General features: G+C 36.3%; 3 protein-coding genes across 5 annotated transcripts in view; 1 reads left to right on the forward strand and 2 right to left on the reverse strand.

Moving 5' to 3' along the window:
- Positions 1 to 3,265, reverse strand: part of LOC106791608 (ALK tyrosine kinase receptor) — a 13,951-nt gene extending 10,686 nt beyond the window's left edge. Inside the window, exons 1-3 of one of the 3 annotated variants that reach the window (XM_014757359.1) lie at positions 2,631 to 3,265; positions 1,337 to 1,782; positions 141 to 257 (exon numbers count right to left, since the gene is read on the reverse strand). The gene's annotated coding sequence lies outside the window, so the exon portion shown is untranslated. Of the gene's footprint in view, positions 1 to 140; positions 418 to 1,336; positions 1,783 to 2,630 lie in introns of all 3 variants that reach the window. The other 2 variants (XM_014757358.1, XM_014757360.1) reach the window with 2 other exon arrangements.
- Positions 3,266 to 5,157: 1,892 nt separating this feature from the next.
- On the reverse strand, positions 5,158 to 7,021 carry LOC106791609 (integumentary mucin C.1-like). The gene is made up of 3 exons (XM_014757361.1): positions 6,785 to 7,021; positions 5,959 to 6,471; positions 5,158 to 5,868 (listed from the first exon to the last, which is right to left on the reverse strand). Exons 1-3 carry the CDS (start codon positions 6,849 to 6,851, stop codon positions 5,774 to 5,776), a joined length of 675 nt encoding a protein of 224 aa, XP_014612847.1. The 5' UTR covers positions 6,852 to 7,021; the 3' UTR covers positions 5,158 to 5,773.
- A 518-nt stretch (positions 7,022 to 7,539) lies between these two features.
- Positions 7,540 to 14,661, forward strand: LOC106791607 (protein toll-like). Its single transcript, XM_014757356.1, has one exon. It carries the CDS (start codon positions 8,551 to 8,553, stop codon positions 13,159 to 13,161), a length of 4,611 nt encoding a protein of 1,536 aa, XP_014612842.1. The 5' UTR covers positions 7,540 to 8,550; the 3' UTR covers positions 13,162 to 14,661.
- The last annotated feature ends 2,145 nt before the right edge of the window (positions 14,662 to 16,806 follow it).

A 16,806-nucleotide genomic window follows, 5' to 3' on the forward strand; every position in this document is an offset into this window, starting at 1 on the left:
TATAATAAGATTTTATATATATAATAAGATGTATAATATAATATAACAATATACATATTTATCATCAATAATCATATATATATTTTCTTTTTTTAAATATAATAAGATGTATAATATAATATAACAATCTGTTTTTTTACCTTCGAGGATTACACGGTGTCTCGTCAAAATTTTATCGAAACGCACGTGGCCATGATGCCACAAACGACACTTTAATCTTTCTTTGAAGATGACACGACGACGATATTCCCTTAATACTTTCAACAACCTTTTATTATTATTATTATTATTATTATTATTATTCGTACGTGTCACAGTCATTCGGAATTGTTCAATATTTTGACGCATCACGCGTAATACTTTGATTTCTATTACCTTCGTTTAATCTTATTAAATTTCTATAAGTTTTACGTTTGCCTAAAATTTCATCAAAAATAATATTCAATTGCAAAATTAAAAAGGATAATTTTGTAGGATATGTTTTTTTTTTCTTTTTCTATGGTTTCATTTCCAAATCGATAAATCTCTTCTCTCGTATATATATTTATCTTTCTCATATAAAATTGATTTCGAATAAAAACAACGTGGAGGTAAGGAACATTTGCTTAATTCGTAAAATTCACGATACGTTTAAACGCGTTTGATATTTTTCTCTAGATTTAAGTAGATGCATCCGGAATGATCTTACTACTACTGATGGTGGTGTCTGTTCTCGGTAATAGAGAGGATACCACCCACACCGATTGCCGTACCGGAAATTATGAAATATCGGCCAATCAGTTATGCCATTTCCGCCAATCACGGATTCATCTCCGGCACCATCACCAAAGTATCGCACCATTAACTTCAAACATTTCAAATGATGATAATTTATCAACTTGGGTTATAATATACTGAAAAATCTTCGTTAAATCATCTAATGACAATCATGATGGGATAATAATGATAACGTTGATCATAATAATCGATAATAAAATTATCGATCACGGTTTAAGAAAAAAAAATTAATTCGATCGCTGCTAAACGGTGACATTATTTCACACACACACACAGAGAAGAGAATTGTTATTGTGGTAGGAGGGAATATTTTCGGTCCATTTTCATCGATCGTTTGGCTCGTTCGCGAATCAACTCTCGGTTCAAAGGTTAAACGACAGCCAACGTTCACATTAGCAACGTTATTATTCATTTTCATTATTTTCCTATTTCTTCATTTTTTGTCAATTAACTTTTTTAACCATCAGAAAAAAAAAAACAGGATAATTAATTGGAGATTGTACGAATTTCGAACGGGGGAAATAAATTTCTATTAAATAAGATATAATTTTCAACTTACCTTTGTCAGAATGATAATTCATCTCGTGTTATTTTGTTCATCAATCACAGACAGACGAACAGACAGACAAACAGACGTTCGTAATATAAATTTCGATTAAACGTAAACGGTGTAATAATTTAACACGATGATACTTGATCCAATACAATGGTGTTTTTGGAATAATATAGTCAAACGTAATGATGACAGAGGAATCAGCTAACACGAGAATGAATCACGACACCTAAGCACATCCGGTCTCTCTTGTCAGCTATCTCATCCCTTATTGACTGTTACAGTGGTCAACCGTGACCGGTGTTTCATCACTTTTAAAGGGACCCCCTCCTCCTCCTCCTCCTGCCCTCCCCCTCTCCTTGATTGTCATCCGTGATTGACGTTACTTTATATTATTATTATTATTATTATTTTAATATTTCGTAATATTCTCTCCAAATGTTGGATGATTCCTACGATTAAAAGAAAAAAAGAAACTTATATAAAAAGGAAAATTCAAATTACAAATCAACGTTATTTATTTTCGAATATTTTTAAATGAAAAACACCACCCCACCACCACCACCACCCGCAGAACAAAAAAATAGAAAAGAATTTAGATCGAATCAGAGGGGGAAAAAGAAACGATCGATTGATTTGACACGCGAAATTGTTTCTTGTCAAATAATAAATAATAAAAATATTGTAGGAAAGAAGAGAGTGGGGATGAGAAGATGGGGTGAAATTTGATTGAATAAAAAAAGGATTTATCGAATGATGAGTTAAGTATGATTAAAGAGTTTAGGCTACTTCGAGATTTTCTACTCGATATTTCTTGCAGAAAGGTCAAACGAGAGGTGACGGGTAATGAAAAGAAAAGAAAAGAAAAGAAAAAAAAAGAAAAGGAGGAAAAAGGATTTCCTCCCCCTTCGATGCTTACTGATCCAATCTCAAGTTCGAATGTTACCCACCCCGGGACGACGATCCCCCGGCTATAATAGTTATTTCACCATGAAATTTTCATCCCGATCAATAAACACCCTGCGTCCACCGCCATATTTTCTTATATCAAAACGTAGTATTTTTTTTATACTAGTTTTCGATGTATACTTTAACGATATTTAATGAAATACTATCGTAGATTTTAATATGTCAAATATTTTAATATCCAATCGCGTTTCTTTACGAAACGCTCGATGATTGATAAAAATAAAGGAAAACAAAAAATAGTACACCCCCAACCCCAACCCCCTGTCAGAATTTAATGGCGACGACGAAATAACAAATCAACAGATCTTCTTGCGATATTATCATTTCGTACCTTCTTTTTGTTTCTCTCTCTCTCTCTCTTTCGAAACAGAAAATTTGTTCCTCGTGATCCCCGTTTTTTTTTCGGTTAAAAGAATGTACACTTTTTTATTTCTTATTTTTTCATTTCTTTCCTTTTTTCTTGGTTTTTTTTTCTTTTTTGACACGGATAAAAGTAATTATTTCAAAGGATCATAACAAACGTTGGGAAAAAGTTCGTAGGTAAGAAAATTTGTCGATGAGAATTACGAGACCGGTGGTATTGTCGAATCGAGAAGAAGCAACAAAAAATATAAAACAACGCGATTATCGCACATATTAATTAATTAATTATACACAAATATATTATTATTATTATTATTATTAAGTTCGTTAATTTGTATTGAATATTTTTTGATGTAAAAATCACACAGCATCCGTGCTTTTGTGCGCGCGCGCGCGAGCGTATACGTGGACGCGTTAAAATGAGACTCGTGGACCGGATTACGTGTAATCTAGAGATAAATTTTTACAAATATTGTTGATCGATGATAATAGAAGGGGTATGAAGAGAATAAGAAACGTTCGTAAGGGATTGTGAACCCGCAACGAGCGCACGTTTGAGCCCGACTGATGCCTCGCCTTTGCCGCCTCTGCGCTGCAACGCGTCTTGCCGCGCTGCATTCGATCCAGACTTTTGCGTAAACGCGTCGCCATTTATATATGTATATAGATTTCAGTCGATGTATTAGTAGATTGTTAGATTGTATGGTGGTATGTTAATAGTATATGTGTGCATGTATGAAAGCTTCCAAAAAAGCTTTATGCTTTGGAGACACATACACGACACATACATGACGAAGAGAAAATAGGGGTGGTAAGGGGGTAGCATATACTCCCGCGTATATATTTGTGTATGTGTGTAAGTATATGTATATATTTGTGCAAACGTGTATACGAAGTAATAGTTTGATTGTATTGGTCGTCGTGTGGACGAGACTCCAACTTCTCAGAGGTAAAGGGGATGCTGCGGAGGAAAGCAAAATAGGGGGATAAAACTGAGCATGCTCTCTTCCGTCTACTTCAGATACAACTTGACTCCACCCATGAGACAGAAAAATCTGGACCACGTCTGCGCAAAATATACATATAATATATTAAAACTATAAAATCGTTTTCAAATAATGTAAGAGATCTAGTTTAATTCTTTAATCGGATCACATCGTAAAGTACAAACAAGTTGGCATAGAAATGCAACATCGGAAAAATATGAATAAGTATTCTTAATTGTTTATTAATTAATCAAACAAAATATCCATAAATATAAATGCTTACTTTATTATTTAAATAGTTATTGATATAATTGAAAAATCAAAATAAAAGATTTACTTCAATCTCGAAACAAATTTTTAATTGAAGAAAATTTATTGAGAGACAGGTTTTTCTAGCACCAATATGATATCATATTTTAATCTAGTAATCTTGTTTTGTACTTGTTCAAAGACAATCGTCATTAACGAGTAAACTTCTCTTTAATTAATAATTTAAACAAAATATATATATATATTAGATTTCTAATTGTTGTTTGTTTTTAAATGTATATAAAATTTAATTACACATTCACTTTGTGTACAATACTAGTTATTAAAAGTTACTAGGAAATAAGAAAGTTTAAAATATATTGAAATTCTAGTAACATGGTTAAGCCGATATCGGTAATAGTAGTGCTCTACTTTTATTTTACCGACGAGATTTGATTGTATCTTACCGACCGAGATCTGATGGTAACTTACCGATCGAGATCTGATGGTAATTTACTACAGAATTATGACAGCATAGGAAACCTACGGCAGTGAGAAACAAATATGTACAACTTATGGCTCACTAATATCTCATTGTTAATCCATAATTGTTTGCCTTAATTATTAATTATTTCACGAGTTATTGAAAATTAAAAATGTGCTAATTTAATAATTAATAATTAAGGCAAACAATTATGGATTAACAATGAGATATTAGTGAGCCATAAGTTGTACATATTTGTTTCTCACTGCCGTAGGTTTTCTATGCTGTCGTAATTCTGTATTAAGTTACCATCAAATTTCGGCCGGTAAAATGAACAAGTACAAAAAAAGACTTACTAGATAAAAAAAAGACCGATATCATATTGGAGCTAGAAAAACCTGTCTCTCAATAAATTTTCTTCAATTAAAAATTTGTTTCAAGATTGAAGTAAATCTTTTATTTTGATTTTTCAATTATTAATAACTAATTAAATAATTAAATAATAAAGTAAGCATTTATATTTATGGATATATATTTTGTTTGATTAATTAATAAGCAATTAAGAGCACTGATTCATTTTATCTGATTTTGTGGTTCTATGCCAACCTTTTTATTGTTCATTATAAGGATGATATTAATGATACTTTTTTACCTTTTCTTTTCTTTTATTTCGGCCCATTAATTTAATTTCAACTTTTAGTTAATAAATAATGACATTAATATATATAATTTTATTTAAATAGGGGTGGAATTAAGTATTTGGATATATGCGATTATTACGTGAGTGAATTGTTCCTAATGGAACAACTTTGAGAATTTATTTATTATATACATTTGTTTCTTTTAATAAAGATACATACATAAAAGAAGTATATATATATATTATGTATATATACATATATGTATATTATACAAATAAGAAGAGCCTCGTTGCTCGGCCGAGATTCTATAACTTTTCTTTGATACAATACAAAAGTAAAATATAACTACTTCAACTAATTGTACTCGTTTGTGCAAGGACTACTCTTTTACGAGTTAACAGCTGAGAGTTTATCCTCTCTCGTTGAGATTCGTATTTTTTTTTTCTCATTCGAATCGTTAGAAAGATAAATTGATCGATTAATTAATTTTTCGATCGATTCGCGCGTTTTTCTTATTGCGAAAAAAGAAATAAGCACGATATAATAAACAAATAAATTAGTGCATAAAACGTGTTGCGTTTCACGCTTTGTTGGAAAAAAATAAAACTCTACAAATAAAAATAAAATAATATAAAATTTTGTCTAAGCAAAGTAATAACTAAAATAAAAATATGATCTAAAATTTTGAGATCTATGGTATCGGTGGTACTGCAACAAATGAAATATATTACACTAAAATTTACGTAATTAGTCATAGTGTACGATATTTATCTTCGCAAACGTGTTGACAATATTTGCATAAAAAGATTCCAATTCCGATCAAGCAGAGAGTTAAAATAATACCACCTGAAATATAATTCGAAAGTTAATTATTAAGATTATAAACAATCGATAAGATTAATTCCATTGAAGCATATTAAACATTAAAAAATATACCTAGAAAGCTAAGACCATCAAAATGACGATCCGATGGTGGACATGTTGTTGTAACTGGTACTGCTGTAGTTATATCTGCTAAAGTTGGAATTATATTGCTATTCTTGGTATCAACAATTTCAGTAATAGGAGAAGAAGCAGCAGCAGGAGTAGTAGTAGTAGTAGTAGAAGTCGATTTTGTAGGTGGTGCAGCAGTAGTAGTAACAGTAGTAGCAATAGTAGTAGTGGTAGAAGTAATTTTATCGCTCGATGTAATTGCAGAAGAAGACAAATCGGTCTTAGAATCTATTGTTACAGGTGTTACTGCAGTTTTCGTTAATGCAGTAGCAATATTTACAACATCCTCTTTTAATTTTCCAGCAATAGTAACGCTTGGAGTAGTATGAGCAATAACATTGTTAGGTTTCTCATTAGATTTTCCCATTGACGCTGGTGTACCGCTTGGAGTATCATTATTTTTAATTGCAGGCGTCAAAGGTATAGCAGTTGTAGTCTCGTTCGAATTTTTTGGCTCTGTAATGTAAAAATATACATTTCATTTTATTCTATTTTATCCAAAAAAAAGAGAAAAAAGGGGAAATAAAAAAGTGAATATGGTCTCAAACGACAATATAGATCAATAAATCTAAATTTAAATCTGCTTCTGTCATATTAAATGCGCATTAAAATCTAACGAATATCATTTGGCGTATTGCGTTACCCGACGCAACGAAAAAGAAAACAAACGATAGCAAACGACGTGTGTATGTATGTATATATACATATACGTATTACATAGAAATTGATGTATATATTTATATGTGTGCATAGATGAAACTATACTCACCCTGAGGACGAGCTAACGAAGTGACAGTGATCACTAGCAAAGTGAACAGTACGCAAAGTATCCTCATTTTCGTATTTATTTGATTAATCTTTTAAAAATGTATATAAAGTTAGAGAAAAAGAAGGCTAAACGTACACGTGTCAATAATCGAAATTCAAAGGCACAAGAGGACGCTTGTCTTTAACTATCTAGTAGTATAGTATGAAACTTCTGGTATCGTTCGGAACATATTCGATGGTGGCGACAAGGATTGTAGCTCCCCCATCTTAAAAATCAAACTAAACTATACTATAAAAATACAAATATCAAATATAATTACATAATATCACATAAATCAATCAAATATTATTTATCATAAAACAATGATACACATATATATATATATATGAATTTAATAAAATATCTTATATTCTTGTTTGATAGGAAAAGTTCAATTATTGATAAGTTTTAATATTACCAATCTTCATACCTATACCATTATTTGGTATAGTTAAGTTCAATCTGAAAACAGTTAACATTCTATGATGCCTTATTATATCAAAAAATAATGAAAAAAAAAAAAGAATATATATATATACATCGATTGAACAGAAAACTAAAACAAAATGTTAGAGGAGTATCTTTTGAATGGTGTGTCTCGTTAAGGTAACTTTTCATGGGATTGCAATAAAGTAACGACCTCTAGAGAGAGGAAAGGTGAACGCAATGAAGTTTGTAAAGTAAAGTAAAGGTAGCGTTGTAAAAGATAGGAACGATTGAAGAAGAAGAAGAACACCAGAATCCAACGTGATCGGTGGTGGTAACTTGCTGAAGCAACCACACCGGTGGCGACTATGATATCGGTGGTGAAAGTTGGTGAGGATTCAGTGACAGTGGTTGGTGCGAGTCGAGCGTACACATTCGGACGTGTGCACTCGTTCCCTTTGATATACGCGAAACTCGCTCGGGACTAACTCGTAACAGGAAAGATAGAGGACAATTCCTGACAAAAATCAACGAAAATAAATATATATATATATATATCATTTATATACGAGTCAATAAAAAAAACCCGAATAACAATTATCTCTCGCATGTCTTCTTATATTGGCATTGGTCGGGTGAGACGAGTCGAGAACGAAAAGGGGTAGTAGTGTTGTTGGGTGAAACGAAATTAGAGGTGGTAGTGTTTTTACCTTCGGGTTTGACTTATATTTCTCCAGGGGGTAACGTAAGAAAATAAAAGGATATGGAAAATGATAGAAAGTAATAGATAAACGAAAGAGAAGATAAGAGGGTAAAAAGAAAAGAGAAGAGAAGGGAAGAAAGAAGGAAGGAAGGAAGAAAGAAAAGAAGGGAAGGAAGGAAGGAAGGAAGGAGAAATAAATAAGGGATAGATAGTGTATAAAGAAGCATCGATATAAAGGTTGAGGGTTGGCAAGGTGGTGCCGAGGGCGCAGGATCGGCGGCCCACCGGGAAAGAGAAAAAGGAAAAAAAACAAAGGAAGAAATGGGCCGGTCCGTTGTACTTACGTGATAGGAGGTGTGCGAGCGCGCGCGCGCTCCCTCGCGCCTACCTACCCGCCTGTCCGTTTGCGCGCGCGCGCGCGCGCGCCCTTCCGTGTGAGTGTCCTTTCTCGGTCTCCCTCTCCCTTTCCTTTTCCCTTTCCCTTTCCCTTTCCCTTTGCCTCTGCCACTGCCTCGTCGTCCTCCCTTCCTCGACCAGAACCACCCTCCCCGCCTCGTTGTCATCTATGTGTGCTTTTCCACGGTAAGTGTGTGTGTATATGTGCGTGCGCGCGTGTCAACCCCTTGCGCGAACGTGTATTACCGACGGTGGTTGTCGCGGTGCGCGACAGGGGAGGCTGGAAAGGGAGAGACGACAGCAAGGACATTCTCTCGGTAAATTTGCTAAAAATATCTCTCCTTTTAGTCACCGTCGTCATCGTCATCCCCGTCGTCGTCGTCGTCGTCGTCGTCGTCGTCGTCGTTGTTTGTTTAATAATCTACCATCCTCCGATCGCGCAAGAAATCTTTGTCGCGCGTTGGATCGTCGTCGCGAGATGACGGTGACGAAGAACGTTGTCGTAGACGTTGCGAACGCGTTCAAGCGTTACGCTATTAAAGTGCTGCTCTTTTTGTGCCTCGCTACTACAACAGCAACATTGACCGGTGGTGCCTCGTGCAGATGGTCCTCCGATAGTGGGAACGACACACGCACCACTGCAGATTGCACTCTGCGCGTTCTCGACCCAAATGCTTTGACCAGCCTCGCTTCGTCCCTAGACGGTGCTAACAAATTGAGAATACGATGCAGCGAGGTTCATCATTTCGAGAGCACATTGAACGCTCATAGCTGGCAAAGATTGCCTTCTCTTCACGAGCTCCATATTCATGCATGCAAAGTATTAAGGATATCAGGTGGTACTTTTCAATCTCTCATCGAGCTGAAGAAGTTGACTTTACAAACGTTCAATGCCGAGTGGGGTGCTCAACGCGTCTTGGAACTCGCACCCGGTTCTTTGTCGGGTTTAAGAGAATTACATACTCTTGAAATAGTCGAGAGCAATGTGTTATCGTTACCGGCATATTTACTCTGCGATTTGGACAATTTGCAGAGTTTAAATCTTACGGGAAATCGTATTCGCGATATACTCGATATCGGTTTGACGCGTCGTCAAGAGGATTCCGAAGATGGCAACAATAATAGTAGCAGCAGCAGCAGCAGCATTAGCAGCAGCATCAGTAGTAACAGCAACAACAATATCAACGACGAATCTTGTCGAGCGGACGTACGAATTTTGGATTTGTCGCGTAACGAGCTTACCAGATTACCGAACAATGGCCCGTTGGTCGGACTGCGACAATTACAAGAGTTACACCTGCAACGTAACTCGATCGCCGAAATCGACAATCGTGCGTTGATCGGCCTTACCGTTCTGCGTATCTTTAATGCCAGTTACAATTCCCTTGGTTCCCTTCCGGAGGGTCTATTCGGAAGCACAAGGGAACTACGAGAGATACACCTGGCGCATAATGGACTAGGCGACTTACCCAAGGGTATATTCACTCGGTTGGAATGGCTGTTGGTTTTAAATCTCGCTGGCAATCGGCTCGACAGCAATCAAATCGATGAAACGTCATTTCTTGGCCTTATACGATTGATCGTTCTCGATCTTTCTTACAATCTGTTAACCCGCATCGACGCTCGCATGTTCAAGGACCTTTTGTTTCTTCACATACTCGATTTACGTAACAATTCGATCGATTACATCGAGAGAAACGCCTTTTTACCGCTCTACAATTTACATACCCTCGAATTATCGGACAATAAGCTTCGTACCGTTGGAGCACAACTACTCAATGGATTGTTCGTCCTAAATCGTCTTACGTTATCAGGAAATTCGATCGCCAGCGTTGATCCAGTGGCATTTCGCAATTGTTCGGATTTAAAGGAATTGGATTTGAGCGGTAACGGGCTTACCTCCGTCCCGGAAGCGATACGAGACCTCGCTTATTTAAAGACTCTCGATCTTGGGGAAAATCGTATCGCAAGTTTTCACAATGGGTCATTTCGTAATCTCCATCAGCTTACAGGATTACGTTTGATCGGCAACGACATCGGCAATTTGTCTCGCGGGATGCTTTGGGATCTACCGAATTTACAAATTCTCAATCTGGCCAGAAACAAAGTGCAACACATCGACATGCATGCATTCGAGCGTAATATTAAACTGGAAGCCATTCGACTAGACGGCAACTTTTTATCGGACATAAACGGCATATTCACAAGTATTACGAGTCTGCTACTTTTAAACTTATCGGAAAACCACATCGAGTGGTTTGATTACGCGTTCATACCGGGTAACCTAAAGTGGCTCGATATACATGGTAACTTTATCGAGAAACTTGACAACTATTACAAACTTCGAAACTCTAAGGTGAAGACCCTCGATGCCAGTCATAACCGCATAACCGAGCTAACGTCCCTGTCCGTGCCCGACAGCGTTGAGTTGCTCTTTATAAACAACAATTATATAAGCATCGTCCATCCTAACACGTTTACGGAAAAAGTTAATTTAACTCGCGTCGATATGTACGCCAACATGATAGAAACTATGGAACTGACCGCACTGTTATTAACAAGAGTACCAGAAACCAAAGCATTGCCGGAATTCTATATCGGGGATAATCCATTTTATTGTAATTGCTCGATGGATTGGTTACCTGCGATCAACAATCAAACCTCTTCGAGGGAGTATCCGCGCGTAATGGATTTGGATAACGTAAGATGTCGAACTTCCGGGCCACGTGGTATTGCCATGATACCAGCTTCAACGGCACGTTCCAACGAATTCCTTTGCCGTTACGAGGCACACTGTTTTGCTCTTTGTCACTGTTGCGATTACGATGCCTGCGACTGCGAAATGACCTGTCCGAACGGTTGCAAGTGTTACAACGATCGTACATGGAGTACAAATGCCGTCGATTGTTCTGGTCTCGGGGTCGAAGAGATACCACGACGTATACCGATGGACGCGACAGAAGTCTACCTCGATGGTAACGTGCTCCGTGAATTACTGAATCACGTTTTCATCGGGCGTAAAAATATGCGCGTTCTTTACGTGAACGGTAGCGGTATCGAATCGATTCAAAACCGTACGTTCAACGGTTTGAACAATCTGCAGATACTTCATCTCGAGGACAATCGTATACGCGAACTTAAAGGCTTCGAATTCGAACGTTTGTCCCATTTGCGCGAACTTTACTTGCAAAACAATCAAATCGGTTTTATTGGTAATCTGACGTTCCTGCCGTTGCGTTCGCTCGAGATATTACGTCTTAGCGGAAATCGACTCGTTACATTTCCGGTTTGGCAAGTCACCCTTAACGCACGTCTAGTCGAATTATCATTGGGTAATAATCCTTGGTCATGTCGTTGCAAGTTTCTCCAAGAACTGTCCTCCTGGGTATCCGATAACGCGCACAAAGTCGTCGACACGAACGACGTCTGGTGCTATTACAGTGGTGGTGATAACAAACCGTCTTATCGACGTCGGTTAAATGTCAACGAGACCGCATGTTCGGATTATTATGCACAGGGCGGCGGAATGGTGGACTTTGCGCAGGATTATTTAACTCTTGTAGCCGCAACGTTGTCGGCCTTGCTGGTGCTTCTCATAGTCGTTGTGTTAGCTTTCGTATTTCGTGGGCCCGTTTGTGCATGGGCTTACTCCAAATACGGATTACGTTTTCAACGTACGAAACCTGCCAAAACTGGTGCGGCCGGTAGTGCGACAATGGTCTCGACCGCTGGCATAACGTCCTGTTACGACATTAATCGCGAACGTTTGTACGATTGTTACGTTTCATACAGCCCCAATGACGAGGACTTTATACTTCATTCGTTGGCAGCCGAACTCGAGCACGGACCCTCGTCATTAAGATTATGCCTTCATCATCGTGATTTGCCGTGCATGTTGCGTACCTCGACACCGGGCCCGACCATCCTCGATGCAGTTGATGCATCCCGTCGTACATTGATCGTCCTTACGCGGAACTTTCTTCAAACTGAGTGGTCGCGTTTCGAATTAAGAGCGGCCTTTCACGAGGCATTGCGTGGGAGAGCGAATCAGCTGATCGTTGTTCAAGCTGCCAATTTAAATTTCGAACTCGACAGGGATCCAGAATTGCGACCGTATCTGCGTAACGCTGCCCTGATATTAACGTGGGGTGAAAAAAGGTTTTGGGAACGTCTGAAATACGCGATACCACCGGCACCACCATCAACGGCACCACCACCTCCTACCGGTACGCGTAATACCGCGAGTACCGCGACACCCGGCTGTGGTGGTGGCGGTGATGTTGCCATCGAAAACAAATCCTTGCCACTGGTATTTAAACGTAATATCAATAGCTACGCGATGGACAGGGACAGCATTGGTAGTAGGAAATCAAACAACCCTCCTCATCCTCCTCCTCCTCCTCTTTCGACGACGACGACGACGACGACGACGTTTAGATCACAGCGTACATTTTTTAAGGACACTACTAACACCGGTGGTTCCTCCGCGTTGATGTTGCAACACGCTCCGCCTGCTTATTCCTGCGGTACCGTTTCCTCTCACCATCAACAACCTCCTCCACCATCCTCGCCGCAACCTCGGCTGACCGTCAATCACGTTTATCGTGATGCGGTCACCGTGCCAGCTGGCAGTCTCGTTCCTCCTACCAATTCTATCCTCGCTACCGAGGATCACACGAGACCCTTGTCCGAGCATATATATTCGTCCATTGATTCCGATTATTCGACGCTCGAGAGATCCACTTGGAGGCAACACCAACCACCCTCTTCCCCACCCCCGCCACCCTCCTCCGGTCAAGCATACCTCGTTTAGTCTTCTCTCGCTAGTTTTACCTCGTGATTACCTCGACCCTCCCTCCTCCTCCCTCCTCCTCCTTCTAAAGGCTATACACTATTATTTATCCTTTCTCTGTCTTTCACTTATTCATCCCCTACTCTACTCTACTCTACTCACCCAACCCCCCTTCTCCTTTCTATTCGACAGATACAAAGCGAGAAACGACGAACTACGCCTACCTTTTATCAACTACACCTACTCTACATTCAGGAAAGAGGAGGGATTGTTAACGTACGCGTCCGTTTGATCGTCGATATCTAAAGTACCGGACAATCGAGAAAATGGATAGAAGGGAAAGGTATAGAGAAGAAGAAAAAAAGAGAGATAAAAAGGGGAGAGAAATACAAATACCACCTCTCGTCGGGGCCCCCCACATACACAGACACATACACATTCCTAATACAATTTCGTGATAAATCACGTCTCCAACACACACCGCCACTGCCAATGTTTCTCGTTAACCCTTGTTTTCCGAACTAAATATTCCACCCCCCAAAAAATAATCCTATCAAAGTTTCAAACTATTTTTTTAAACGTTAGAGATATATATATATATAATTAATGTTTCGGATAAAGTAATAGATTAATTTTCTTACGTTAGAAAAATTTGATTCACAAAATATGGGGTTTTTCCAGTAGTACTCCACCTGTTCCTTTTTATTTTTGTTTGTTTGTTACTTACTTTATTTCAAACGTGGTACACACACACATACACACATTTGATTTTTTATTTTGTATCCTCCATCATTCTGAAAGCCGTTGGTTTATCGGTCTTTCCTCCTCCTTCTCTCTCCTCCCCCCCTCTCTCTCTCTCTCTCTCTCTCTCACTCTCTCCCTTTCTCTCTTTTTCTCGATCAGAAAAGGGCAATAAAAGGCGTTTAGTTGGGCATCAGTACGTTTCTCGTCGTCGGATCGCATAAATCCTCATCTTAAAAATCGTCTCTCTCTCTCGCTGGCGAGTATTTTTTTTCTTTTTTTTTTTCCCCCCTCATTCCCTTTTTTTTATTTTATTTTATTTTGTTCTTTTTTTTTTTGGATTTCTAGCCCCGCGTACGTGTAAATATTTACTTTACGAGTATGACGTGTAAATAGCTTTGCGCTGTTGCGTATCGGCGGGTGGTTGTATCCTTGTATATATGTACGTGTATATGGATGACCTCGCACGTACGCGTGTACGTTTATGTATATACATGCATACGTGCAAAATATATAAATGTGTATATTTAAATATACATTTTATTATATATATGTATCTGTATATATATATATATATATATATATGTATGCACAGAGTAGTTCAATAGTCACTACGAGACATATTTGATTTTTTTTTTTTAAATATAATCATCTTTTTTTTTTTCTCTCATTAATTTTGTTCATCCTGTCAAGAACAAAATGGCGACCATTTGTATGAAACACAATATAGAAAATTAATTCAAAATCATTTTCTAAAAAAAGATATATTTGTTGTTTACGATATAGAATATAAAAAGCGAATTTTGTGTGTGTAATACATCAAAAGAATTATTTTATTTTAAAATGATCTCTGTGGGAGATTATTTTTCAACCACTTTGTGTATACACATATATATATATATATATATATATATATATATNNNATATATATATATATTTATATTGATTCGCGTGTGTGTTAAATCGAATACACGCGTACAAAAAAAAAAGATAAAAAACACACAGACACACAGCGGCAATCCGTATATATTTGCTATACGTAATTTCTCGTATAGGAGTTATTCGCTTTTAAAAACTTTTCAATTCTCGAATAGATAGAGGATTTTTTGTAATTTTATATGTCAGATTCACACGATGGAAAAATAAAAAGGGGAAAGAAAGACTAATAATTTGTACGATATGTAAATATGTATATGGAAATTTGCCTCGTGTATAAATTATTATTATTATTATTAATTATTAATTATTATTAATTATTAATTATTAATTATTATTCATCGCGCATAAAAGGAAAAAAAAAAAAATAAACAAAAAAGAAAAAAATAAACGAAAGGAAGAAAGAAATAAAAAAAAAAAAAGTGAAAAGGATTACGATGGAGAGGTGCAATGATAAATAAAATAAAATAAAAAAAAAAAAAAAGAAGAAAGAAAAGGAAATAATAATTAGAGGGAAGGGAAAGGGGTAAGGAGGGGTGTGTATGGCTGTAAAGACCCTTTCGCTGCTGCGATACGAAAAAATATTACGAAAACGCGTAATAATTGAGACTCATCAGATTTATATGTATTGTGCGCTTGCGATCGTTTCGACAAAAATAAATATGAATTAAACAAATGATAATTAACAAAAAAAAAACACAGCGAGGAGTCTCGCGTTTTGCAACGTGAATTATACATAAAAAATAAAAAACGCAACAGCAACTCTAACTGGAACAACAACAAGAACAACAAGGAACACAACAGCAACAACAACAATTATCGCGACAACAAGAAGAACAATATAAAGAATATCGATGATTGATGAAAAAGATAAAGAAAAAAAAATAAGAAGCAACAAAACAAAAATCTTAACTGTATACTATATTTCATTAATTTAAATCCTGTGAATAAATTTATAAAGTACGTTATCGCTGAATCACAAAATTAATTTGTTTGTATGTATATCTATACCTGGATCATATCGTAATCATATACCAAATTGTGCTTTCCTAATTTCTCTTCACTTTTCACCAATATCCCCATGTCCATGAAATATATATATATATATATATATATATTTAACTTTAACAATAAGATACTTATCGCTACGAATTTACCTGGATTGACGAATGAAACGTTTAGAGAGATGGGAAGAAATTAATAATTATTATTAATTATCAATATGGAAACTAAATGTAAGTAAAATATTTAATTCATTATTATTATTATTATTATTATTATTATTTATTCATAGATAATATTATAAATATTTCTTCAACGATTTATAGCACACACATAAACACACAAATAACTTTAGGAAATGAATACATACATGCACAACGGAATATTCGTAAATCTCCTATTATCGATTTGAAAGAAAATTAATTTTTAATTGCAACGCAACATATATATATATATATTCTATTATAAGAGAAGTTTAGTAATTCAACATAAGTGTGATTAAATGAATCTTTAACAAGAGAGTATGCTCAATCGTTTATTTAAAATACAATAATACTTTCAAATTAATAATTGTATCTATTATTATATTTTGTATAATTACGAATACTCTAACGAAACAAATCATCTTAACGTGTCTAACTACGAGAAATACATATATATATATAATTTATTATAAAATCTTGTGGCCAAGAATTTAATCTATTAACGAGAAGAAAAAAAATACATGGTATTCCCCTTCTCTCTGTCTCTCTCTCTCTCTCTCTCTAATTTTATTCATTTATTTTGTACGAAAAGAAAGTAATAAAATATTATCCTATACCTCTCTCTCTCTCTCTCTATATATATGATATCAAAAATACCACACTTAAGTCTAAGTTGAAAGATAAGAAAGAAAGAAAGAAAGAAAAAAAAAAAGAGAGAAAAAAAACATAGCAGCCACGTTGAAATCGTAATCGACGCTTTTAACGTCCTTGTGCTTGTTCTCAC

This window comes from Polistes canadensis, unplaced genomic scaffold, assembly GCF_001313835.1.
Source record: "Polistes canadensis isolate GaletaPanama2010 unplaced genomic scaffold, ASM131383v1 scaffold_325, whole genome shotgun sequence".
Classification (NCBI taxonomy): Eukaryota; Metazoa; Arthropoda; class Insecta; order Hymenoptera; family Vespidae; genus Polistes; species Polistes canadensis.

Excerpts from the sequence above, each read along its gene's own strand:
- LOC106791609 (XM_014757361.1), bottom strand. The coding sequence starts at position 6,851 with ATGAGGATACTTTGCGTACTGTTCACTTTGCTAGTGATCACTGTCACT. Across the intron at positions 6,472-6,784 it reads TTCGTTAGCTCGTCCTCAGG|AGCCAAAAAATTCGAACGAG; the intron begins GTGAGTATAGTT and ends TTTACATTACAG. Across the intron at positions 5,869-5,958 it reads TGATGGTCTTAGCTTTCTAG|GTGGTATTATTTTAACTCTC; the intron begins GTATATTTTTTA and ends ATTATATTTCAG.
- LOC106791607 (XM_014757356.1), top strand. The coding sequence starts at position 8,551 with ATGTGCGTGCGCGCGTGTCAACCCCTTGCGCGAACGTGTATTACCGAC.